The sequence below is a fragment of the Acanthochromis polyacanthus genome, chromosome 9, assembly GCF_021347895.1.
Source record: "Acanthochromis polyacanthus isolate Apoly-LR-REF ecotype Palm Island chromosome 9, KAUST_Apoly_ChrSc, whole genome shotgun sequence".
Taxonomy (NCBI): domain Eukaryota; kingdom Metazoa; phylum Chordata; class Actinopteri; family Pomacentridae; genus Acanthochromis; species Acanthochromis polyacanthus.
The window spans coordinates 38,119,046-38,130,187 of NC_067121.1; the positions used below are offsets into that span (position 1 = coordinate 38,119,046).

General features: G+C 40.1%; 1 protein-coding gene and 1 long non-coding RNA gene across 2 annotated transcripts in view; one reads left to right on the forward strand and one right to left on the reverse strand.

Annotated features, from left to right (window-relative positions):
• LOC110959926 (protein Niban 1-like) overlaps nucleotides 1-7,963 on the forward strand; it is an 18,334-nt gene extending 10,371 nt beyond the window's left edge. Inside the window, exons 7-15 of the mRNA XM_051953272.1 lie at nucleotides 1,120-1,235; nucleotides 1,325-1,429; nucleotides 1,980-2,142; nucleotides 2,228-2,409; nucleotides 3,662-3,808; nucleotides 3,898-4,008; nucleotides 5,006-5,113; nucleotides 5,199-5,310; nucleotides 5,865-7,963. Of these exons, the coding sequence (XP_051809232.1) occupies nucleotides 1,120-1,235; nucleotides 1,325-1,429; nucleotides 1,980-2,142; nucleotides 2,228-2,409; nucleotides 3,662-3,808; nucleotides 3,898-4,008; nucleotides 5,006-5,113; nucleotides 5,199-5,310; nucleotides 5,865-7,513 (2,693 nt within the window). The 3' untranslated portion in view covers nucleotides 7,514-7,963. The remainder of the gene's footprint in view (nucleotides 1-1,119; nucleotides 1,236-1,324; nucleotides 1,430-1,979; nucleotides 2,143-2,227; nucleotides 2,410-3,661; nucleotides 3,809-3,897; nucleotides 4,009-5,005; nucleotides 5,114-5,198; nucleotides 5,311-5,864) is intronic.
• LOC127535393 (uncharacterized) lies at nucleotides 2,321-5,958 on the reverse strand. The gene is made up of 3 exons (XR_007944241.1): nucleotides 5,848-5,958; nucleotides 3,644-3,841; nucleotides 2,321-2,443 (listed from the first exon to the last, which is right to left on the reverse strand). It is a non-coding gene; the product is annotated as an uncharacterized LOC127535393 (long non-coding RNA).
• Nucleotides 7,964-11,142: the final 3,179 nt, after the last annotated feature.

An 11,142-nucleotide genomic window follows, 5' to 3' on the forward strand; every position in this document is an offset into this window, starting at 1 on the left:
TGTTCTGCAGCAATGGAGGTTGGTCAAGCCTTGAAAGTTGGAGCTACCGAATCCTACAGGTGTCCTAAAGTTTCTAGATCACTTCCAACCCCCTCTGTCTGCATAAAGTAGAGTTGGAAACATACCGTGGAACCAGAAGCTCCAGAGCATTATCAGAACAGGATTGTACTGCAGAAAGCAGTGTGTTGCTATAAAAATGGAGATGAAAAGGCAACTAACAACAGAAGAGACACAGACCATCATAAGACTTTGTGTGAGTCCAGTTTTCTTCATCATCAAAATGCTCACAAACTGGAGGAAACTGACAGGAAGTGGTTTGGAAGACCCAAAACCACAACAGAACCAGAAGACAAGTTTCTGAGAATCAACATCTTGGTGATGGGAGCTCAGAGGACAACAGCTTCAATCAGCTTCATAGTGTCGTAGTAAGAAGTTCTGAACAAAATAACTTGAATTGCAGCCAGAATAACACAAAGTCTGTTTAAAACAACCTAAAATGTGGCTGAAATGACTAAACCTGTCCAAAAATGACTTTACAAATGTGTCTAAAAATGCTTAAAACCTTTTCAAAAATGACTTCAAGCTTGTCAAAATGTCTTAAATTGACTTTAAACTTGACCAAAATGACTTCAGATCCACCAAAAACTAATAAATTGCGGCCAGAATAACACAAAATGTGCAGAAAACAACCTAAAACGTGGCTGAAATGGCAAAACCTGTCCAAAATGAGTAAAAATCATTCAAAGCAACTTAAAATGTGGCCAAAATGACACAAAAACCTGTCCAAAGTCATTGAAACTCTGTATAAAACCAGCTAAAATCTGCCCAAAATAGGTAAGAAGTGGCTGAAATGACTAAACTCGTCCAAAATTACTTTGAATATTTCCAAAAATGAGTTCAAATTTGTCTTAAAACCTTTTTAAAAAAGACTTCAAGCTTGTCAAAACGTCTTAAAATGATTCAAAATTTGACCAAAATGACTTCAAATCCACCAAAAACTAAATAAATATGTTAATTCTTCTCTGTGGGATTACTAAAGCCAAACGTATCGTACTGCAGAAGACGTACAGAGAAAAGGATGAACATTATTTCCTCCTAATAACCCCACCACTCTTGCAGACCCCTGGAGCGATTCCTCCCATGAAAAGCAGGCGTTCAGCCGAGCACTCCGACTCTTCCGGCAGGACAAAGGCCGCTATGAATCCTGGGAAATGCTGCTGGGCACCGAGGAACAAGTCAGTCATCACAAACACACACTTACTTCCTGTTTCTGTCTGTGGACGTTTGTCCGTGAGCGAAACAAACAGTCTGTTTGCTCGTCCAGGTGTTGGCCTCCCAGGTGATGGAGGAGCTGTTGCCATGGCTACAGAGCCAGCTTCAGTCCAAGGTGAAGGGCAAGAAGACCGAACGGATACGACTGTGGCTGGCGGTGAGTTTTAACTCATTTAGAGCAACTTTAACTATTATGAAAATGTCAGTCTTGTTTAAGCAACAGCTTGTTACGCAACCAAAACAAAATAATCAATGAATACAGCTTTAATTAAAGTATTTTTAGACATTTTCCATTTCTGAGTTCTGATATTATCCTGTACTCTGACTTCTCAGAATTCTGCCTCATCAGATTTTAGATCACTATCTCAATGTGATTTTTTTCTTCTGTAAGCTCTGCTGTCTTTATTTATACCCGTGAGTAGATTGTTTTGCAGAAAATGAATGATTGCATTTGTTACAAAACAATCTGGGATAAAGAAAAAAACAGGATAAAGACATAAAATTATGTATTTAGCAAATGTTTAATTTCATCTTATTTTACGTTCCAGCTGCTCTTGATGTTGTTGATGTTTTGTTTGCATTTTAATCATTTATTGCTGTCTAAGTTTCTTATGTGTGCTGATATCTTTTATTCTCCTACATTTCTCGGAGGTCTTCGTACCTCGGTGTCCTCTGAGATTAAATAAAGGTTCAATGACTGTGTGCAGACGGTGCAGGCGACCTACTCTCTGGTTCTGGAGCAGCTGACTGCAGCTCTGGAGGTTCTGAGGGAAGAATGCCGTCAAACAGCATCGGCCAATCAGGCGCTGATCAGAGCCAACCTGGATGAGATCATGTCCTCCCACTGCTTCCTGGAGCAGAAGATCACAGGTACAGCAGGTTTTCTGTTAAAACCTTAAATCTGAACCAACATCTGAGGCCACATTCTGACCTTTCTGTCCACGTTCTGCTGCAGCCTGTGTCAGTGAAGAAGTGGTAAAGGTTTGCAGCGACTCTGTAGCTCCGTACATGCCGTCCATCCTGGAAGCGTTGACAGAAAACATCAGCTCAGGGATCGTCGGGATGCAGCAGATTCTGCACACAGAGATGGATTCAGCATTTTCAGGCTCAAAGGGAGGAACGGAGGACACGAAGAAGGTCTCTGAGTTTCATCTGCATACCTAGAAATGTGCTGATTTTAGAAAGAAAAGCAGTTTTTATCAATAAAGATAACATTAAAATAAATCAGAAATACAGTCAAACTCATTTAGAGCAACTTTAAGTAATACACAGCAACTTTAACTGATATAGAGCAACGAATACAGAGCAACTTTAACTGATATAGAGCAACGAATATAGAGCAACTTTAACATAGAGCAACTTTAACTAATATAGAGCAACTAATATAGAGCAACTTTAAGTAATACAGAGCAACTTTAACTGATATAGAGCAACGAATACAGAGCAACTTTAATTTATATAGGGTAACGAATACAGAGCAACTTTAACTGATATAAAGCAACGAATACAGAGCAACTTTAACTGATATAGAGCAACGAATACAGAGCAACTTTAATTTATATAGGGCAACGAATACAGAGCAACTTCAACTTATATAGAGCAACGAATATAGAGCAACTTTAATATAGAGCAACTTTAACCAATATAGAGCAACTAATATAGAGCAACTTTAAGTAATACAGAGCAACTTTAACTAACATAGAGCAACTTTACCTGATACAGAGCAACTTTAACTAACATAGAGCAACTAATATAGAGCAACTTTAACATATGGCAACTTTAACTTATATAGAGCAACGAATACAGAGCAACTTTAACTAACACAGAGCAACTTTAACCAATATAGAGCAACTAATACAGAACAACTTTAACTAATATAGAACACCTTTAACTGATACAGAGCAACTTTAACATAGAGCAACTTTAACTGATAAAGAGCAACTTTAACTAACATAGAGCATCTAATATAGAGCAACTTTAACATATAGCAACTTTAACTAATACAGAGCAACTTTAGCTAATATAGAGCAACTTCAACTAATTTTTGAGCAATTTTAACTAATTTAGAGGAACTTTAATGAATAAAAAGCAACTTTAACTCATTTAGAACAACTTTAACTGATACAGAGCAACCTTAAATAATACAGAGCAACTCCAGCAACCATCACTCCTGTGTTCTAATGCTACATTGTGTTAGCTAACGGTGTTGAAAGGCTAACTGATGGTTAGAAAACCCTTCAACATTAGCACATGAAAAACATGGAACTGTCTGGGTGACCCCAAACTTTTGAACGGTGGCTTATGTGTTGAAATTTGATTCTAAATAAATAAGAGTCCTGACATCTAGTTTAGCTATTTATCTTTAGCTCACAGTGTTTGTGTCCTCCAGGCCTTGTCCAGTCTGAGCTCCATCAGTCTGGATCAGAGCTTCAGGCAGGTGGAGAACCTGGCAGAGAAGTTTGAAGAGTTGAAGCAGCGGTTTGAGCTCAGCAGCGCTCAGAGACTGATTCACTCTGCACATCTGGAGATGGAGCAGGTATGAAGGGGCAGCCGTGACTTTCTGAGGACCCTAAGAAGAAACAGGTTAAAGTTTTGATCACTCATGACGTTTGTTTCATGTTGCAGCTGCTGGACAGTGCCGTCTACACCTTAGAGCAGTTCCTTCAGTCGTCCTCCAGACTGCAGCCGTCACAGGTTCCTGTCAGGTTGGAGAGAGCTAAAGAAAGAGTCCTGAAGGTGAAGACGTTCAACCAGACAATGGGACTTTAAGAAACGATTTTAAGCATTGAAAAACATCAACCATGTGTTTTTTCAGTGTTTGTGGTTCATTTAGAGCAACTTTAACTAATATAGAGCAACTTTAGCTCATTTAGAGCAACTTTAACTAATACAGAGCAACTTTAACTAATGTAGAGCAATTTTAATATAGAGCAATTTTAATATAGAGCAACTTTAACTCATTTAGAGCAACTTCAACTACTTTTTGAGCAACTTTAATTCATATAGAGCAACTTTAACCAATATAGAGCAACTTTGTTATCGAGCAACTTCAACTCATAGATTAACTTCAATATAGAGCAACTTTAGTTAATATAGAGCAACTTTAACTAATACAGAGTAACTTTAGCTTATTTAAAGCAACTTTAGCTAATTTAGAGCAATTTTAATATAGAGCAACTTCAACTACTTTTTGAGCAACTTTAACTCATTTAGAGCAACTTTAATATAGAGCAGCTTAAATATAGAGCATTTTTAATTAATTTAAAGCAACTTTATCTAATATAGAGCAACTTTAATGTAGAGCAACTTTAATATTGAGCAACTTTAATGTAGAGCAATTTTAACTAATACAGAGCAACTTCAACGGTAGTGTAAGTGTTGAAATTTCATTCTAAATAAATTTAAAAAGTCCTTACATCTTGTTTAGTTATTTGTCTTCACAGTTGTGTTTTTTAACCGTTCGTAAATTCATTTGTGTATTTGTGAAGAACCTCATGAACAACATGCAGCTTCGTGTTATTTTTGTTCAGCTTCTCAAACATAAATTCTTAAATGATCCAGGTTTGTTGAGTAGGTTTGTTCAAAATTAAGAAGTTACCTCAACCTGAATTTAGCTATAAACTGCAGAAAAACCAGAAATTTGAAGCGATAGGTCTCTTGAATGACATCTTTTTGAGCGTAGACGTATTTAAACACCCTCAGACTGTTAAATGTTGTGTCTTTGTGCGAGCAGCAGCTGGACTACGACAGCAGAGTTGTCCAGAGGAGACTCTATGAAGAAACTCTGCTGGAGATCACGCTGCCTTCTCTCACCAGGAGGATGGACGACAAGTGGAAATCTGTAGGTCAAACAGCAGCCGTCTATTTCTCGCATATCGCCGACTGAACTTTCACCCTGCAGAGCCTCACGTTTGTTTTCTGTCCAGGAGCTGCAGCAGTTCGAGAAGCACATCTTCTCCGACTACACCAGCTTCATCCTGATTCGTAACGTCTACGATGGCGTCCTGAGAAACATGCTGAGTAAAGAGATAGAGATGGGTAAGGACTCGGGTTTACTGACTGGAGCTAGAACTATCAGGTATTGAGCTCTGGCACGTCACGACCCACAGCTCCTGCTTAGATCTTCTTTGTAGACACGACTTTTAGGGGTTGTACAGTTCATGGAGCACGTTTCTCTCCTGGAAGGCATTAATGGTGACAAAAAAAGTGATGTTTCTCCCCTTCTCTCCTCCGTGCAGCTGACTAGTCTGAGTGCAGAGTGGGGTGTGAAAGTCGGTTTTGGAAAGTTTACTCACATGTTTGGACACAGGTCTCTAAAATGTGGCATCAGAGAGGTGAAGGGAGGGAGGAAGCTTTTGAAAATGGTTCGAACATCTGACAAGTAGATCTAACAGAGTACTCATGTTACCTTCAATAAGAAAACAAACACATTGCTGAGCTGTTGGTAAATTTCTGTCTGACAGACAGCAACAAATGACAAAAGATAAAAGGATTGTGGATAACTGTGTGAAATGGGTGAAGGAATGAATGTCTGTATCTCTATTTTCTTCATCAGAATGTAAACTGTGACTTTACCTCCTATTGTCTCTCAGTGGTCCAGGACGCCGCCAGTAAGAAGACCAACAACCTCCTCCTGGACACTTCAGACCTGGCCATCAGTCAGTACAGTCTGCTGGGACAGACGCCTCCTCGCTCTGCACCGGGGAGTCCAGCCAATCAGGCTCGACGGTCCTCAGTAGCGCCCAGAGACGACCAAGAAACCGCTGCTGTGGTGGAAGACAAAAGTCAAACCGAACCTGATGCTGAAACCAAATCTGAGCCCAGAACCGGTCAAAGCTCTGAGCAGATTGTGTCTCCTGTGATTGTCGTGACACAACAGTTTGATGAAGAAGCTCCACAGATCAAGGAAGAAGTCCAGATTGGAGCTGATGCAACACAAACAGCAGCTGAATCTTCTAACTCAGATGAAGCTCCTGATCCAACAAGTAAACCTGAATCCACCATCCCAGACGCTCCTAATCAATCTGCTGATCCTGAATCCACCATCCCTGACTCTCCAAATCCACCTGCTGATCCTGAATCCACCATCCCAGACTCTCCAAATCCACCTGCTGATCCTGAATCCACCATCCCAGACTCTCCAAATCCACCTGCTGATCCTGAATCCACCATCCCTGACTCTCCAAATCCACCTGCTGATCCTGAATCCACCATCCCTGACTCTACCAATCCATCTGCTGATCCTGAATCCACCATCCCTGACTCTCCAAATTCACCTGCTGATCCTGAATCCACCATCCCTGACTCTACCAATCCATCTGCTGATCCTGAATCCACCATCCCTGACTCTACCAATCCATCTGCTGATCCTGAATCCACCATCCCTGACTCTACCAATCCATCTGCTGATCCTGAATCCACCATCCCTGACTCTACCAATCCATCTGCTGATCCTGAATCCACCATCCCTGACTCTACCAATCCATCTGCTGATCCTGAATCCACCATCCCTGACTCTCCTGATCCACCTCCTCAGATCTCGTCCACAGATGAACCTGAACCTGCAAAGCCTGAAAATCCTCCTCCGTCTGATCTTCCAACCTCAGACCAAACATCAGAGGAGCCTCCGTCCATTCAGGTTCCTTCACCGTCACCTCCGCCTGCTACAGAAAGCGAACTAAAAATCAGCCTCGGGTCTCTAAGCGAGGCGATTGGCTGCAGCTCTACAGAGGCGTCGGTTAGTCAGACGATGCCGCGGCAGACGACCGATAGAGCCGTTTACCTGAGGGGACAAATTAAAGACAACTGGGAGATGGAGAGGCTGAAGGAGGCAGCAGAGAAAGGGGGAAATGAGATAACCAAAGAGGAGAAAGAGGTGATGGAGGACGAAGGAGGTGCGCAAGTCAATGAAGGCTGCAGTTCCTCTGGACCGCCAGCAGAGAACGCCACCACCTCAACCACAACGTGTAAAGAGAAGCTAAATGAGGAGGAGACCAGCAGTGAGGTCAAGTTAGAGACAAAAGATGAGAAAAAAGGAGATCAAGAAGAAGAAGAGAAGGAGAAAGTCCTACAGCCAATAGAATCACAGCCAGAGAAAGCTGCTGAGCTGCCATTGGGCAGTGTGGCTGCCATCAGAGAACTTGTCATTGAGGTCACAGAGGTGGAGACGATAGTTATGCCCTGTCCAACAGCAGCAGAGCAAGACATGGGTGTTACCATGACAACTACAGACCATGACTGATGGATCTTTAGAAATAACGTTAAAAGTTCTTAATAAATGGTCGGAGAATAGAGGTGAATCCAGACCGAGAGTTGTACTTAATGTCTTTTTTAATGAGGAAAAATTTTAGGTTTTTTTTTTTTTTTTTAATTCTGCGATATTTTTTTCTACAAAAAGTCTCATTTTACATGAGCTGTTTTCATACACTGGATATGTCGACACTGAAATGGAATACATGATCCAATAAAGATATTAAACTGTTTAACTGATTTTTTTGTGCTCTAACACCCTACAAAGTAAGCAAACACATAAACTAGAGATGGAACAATACATGTATTCATCCCACACTGTGCAGTATGTAAAATTCAAGTTTAGATGACACATTTCTGGTTCAGTCTGCCTAATAATCCAAACAAATACCACAAAAGGTTTATTTATGTCTAGACCAAGTTCCACCCAGAACGTCTTAGCTATAGCATGCTAGCAGGATTAGCCTTAAAAGCCTCATACACAACAACAATCTGAGACTTCTGTGATAGAAGTCGTAGAATTCCTGGCCGGCCACCATGAGAAGCTCACACTGGACATAAACACCAAGAACCTGCCTCAGAAAGGCAAGTATTCTTGGTGCAATTTCAAATCTGAACCTGCCGTTAATGTTTAATTTAGTTGTGAATATGTGTCACAGGTGTCTTAATGGACGCTATATTTCACTTTAACATGAACCGGTGCTTCTTAGCTGATGAAGACAGAGTCGTGGTGAAATGTGAGTCTGTTTGCACAATAGAAGGCTGTGAATTAAGCAGTGTGGCCACGGTTTCTTACTCAAAATTTTTAGAAAGTTTGCAGCTTAAACACACCAAATTCACTTCAGAACTAACTCTCCTGCAACCATTTAACCCATTTACATAAACAGCAACATTTGCAATAAATTAGTTTTCTGCCCAGTTGACAGATGCGAGTCAAGTTTTTAATAGATCTACCAATACCTGGCTCTTAGGTTGCTAATTGTGTCTGTAGTGTTGCTTTAAAACCGTATATTGAGCTGAAAGATGCTAAAATGCTCCATAGAGCTGAGAGGAATAACTGAGTTAGTGATGTTTAATGTTGGGTTCGTCAGTACGGGTGACTTTAATGACATTATCGGACATTTAATTCTTTTCAAACGTAAATATATTAATTAGCACAGTACTAAAATATGTGACCGTGACTTGCTTTGTTTACATATATGCACGAACAACATGGTACATACCATAGACACGCACAATAAACTCACAAAAACAGTATGCTAGCAAACAAATTTAAAAGAACACTTCTTATAATCTTTTAAGGTGTCAGTATGACTGTTAAACTTGTCTGCTTTATGAGGAATTTTCAGTTGATTGTACCTAAAAGTAGTCCTCAAAGTCAGATGTGCATCATCTGTCGTCTACTACGCTACATTTTCATGAACATATCTCTATATTTTCCAAAAACCAAAGCTAACTAAAGAAAATAAAAGTCCCAAAAAGGCCTGAAAGACAAAGACTGTAAATAAATTCACATTATTGGAGCCCATTAAGAGTCGTAGATCATGTGAAATGTTGCTTCTTTTTTTTAATGAAGAACCTGAGGATGAAAGAAAGTGACAGATGGAGAGCATCTAAACTCCAGTACTTACTTCTGTTTACAGTGTCGTTACAAAGCAATAAAATCAGTCATTTAAAAAAGCACACAGTAATATACATAAAAAACAATAACTTATGACAAAAAAACAAAAACTAGCATGCCATGAATTTTAATTATATGTACAAATATGCCTGAAAGTAATACAGTACGTCACTAAATGCCAGTGTCCTGCAAACAGACCATCACGGTGTATTTTATCATTTATTTAATATTTTTAATTGAGGTTCATACATTCAGACCTGAAGCTGCTCTGGTGTCCAGCAGAAAGTGCCATTTCTAAAAGGGAACATCAGCGGCTCCAAAACAGGACTGATATTTACATGGGTGAGTGTTCAGTGCGTTTTATTTAACATGTTAGTGTACTAAAGTTGTGCTTGTACAGGACACTGGCAACACTGTAGATATCCATCGACATGAAGACACACCAGCAGTGTTGACTTTAAAGTAGAGCAAGCCACGAGAACGCAATAAACTTTTATCAAATTCAGGGAATGTCTGAGGAATTTTGCACAATTTCAACAGCTTACTCCGTCTAGTTTTCACCCCACCGTCTTTCAAATTGCGGTTTTGCACACTTAAGTGGCATTTATTTTTTTTAAAAACTTGCTTTTCTTGAGCAGAAAGACAAATTGAAAACCATTCCACACCTATAATTCAAAGCGCATCACTGGATTTGAGGGCTGAAGGAGCGATGAAGTGACGTGTTCTTTCGTTTGGAGTTCACATCAACATTTCTAATCATAGCTGACTCCACTTTTAAGACGACGACGACAATAAAAACCTTCATTCTCTAAGGCCCCAGTCTCCTGACTTCACTGCTATGAGAAATGATGTTATGCCTGATGACAATGTGAGAACAGGTTGCTGTGCAGAGTAACCTCACTGCACACAGAAACAGAAACCTTACAGCATTAAAACTTTAAATTTTCATATCTCTGTGTTTCTGTAGAGGTGCAGAGCTTTACATGGCAGTAGAAAATGAGCCAGGAGGCGCTAAAACACCCACAAACTCCTGGGAGATTTCTAGTATGAGTGAACGCAATGCAACATGTAGAGTTTTCTTCTTACTTCAACAGCTAAAGGCAGCTGGAGTGGAGCCACTGAGGGTTATGGATGCTTTTACAAATTCAGCCAGATGACAAAATCACATCTTCTCTTCCTATAAAATGAGCTTAAAGCCAGTTCAGTTGGGAAAGCTGGTTTCCCTTCAACTGAAGAAAAAGCAGATGAACACTGAAGCCCTGTCTAGCAGTGTGTCGGATCATTTCTGCCCTGCTTGGGACTCAAACAAACACTAGCTGCATTTCCATTACGCTTAGATATACGCAAAATGTAAATAGTGCAATAAAAAACTGGTAATGGAAACAGCTGAATTTCGAAAAAGGACTAAAATATCGCTAAAAAGTTTTTACGATCTCATGAGGTGGTTTTTCAGACGTTTCGATATTGGAAAAAAATCCCAAAAGCGCAATGGAAACACTTTTTCCGCAATTACCGGGCTTTGCAAAAGTTCTGTTACACTCTGTTTCATTATCTTTAGAGATGTTTACATGTTGGAGTGAAAAATTTCATTTAAAAAACTGAAAGTTCTACCTTATAGGCAGGTGTCATTAATACAAATTTGTTCTGCGTTGAAGTTGTATCAAGATAGAAGTCAAAGGAGTTGAGATATCTGCTCTCCTTCGTGCTGGCCACAACAAGTCTGACAGAGCCAAGCAGCTGAACATCAGCCGGATGACCGTCCACAGAGTTGCGGAGAGGCTCAAGAATGGTGAAGATCTTTCAGGTCTTCATCATGATGAAGACCTGAAAGACTCTGTGGACGGTCATCCGGCTGATGTTCAGCTGCTTGACTCTGTCAGACTTGTTGTGGCCAGCATGAAGGAGAGCAGATATCTCAACTTTTTTGACTTCCATCTTGATACAACTTCAACAGAGAACAAATTTGTATTAATGACACCTGCCTATAAGGTAGAACTTTC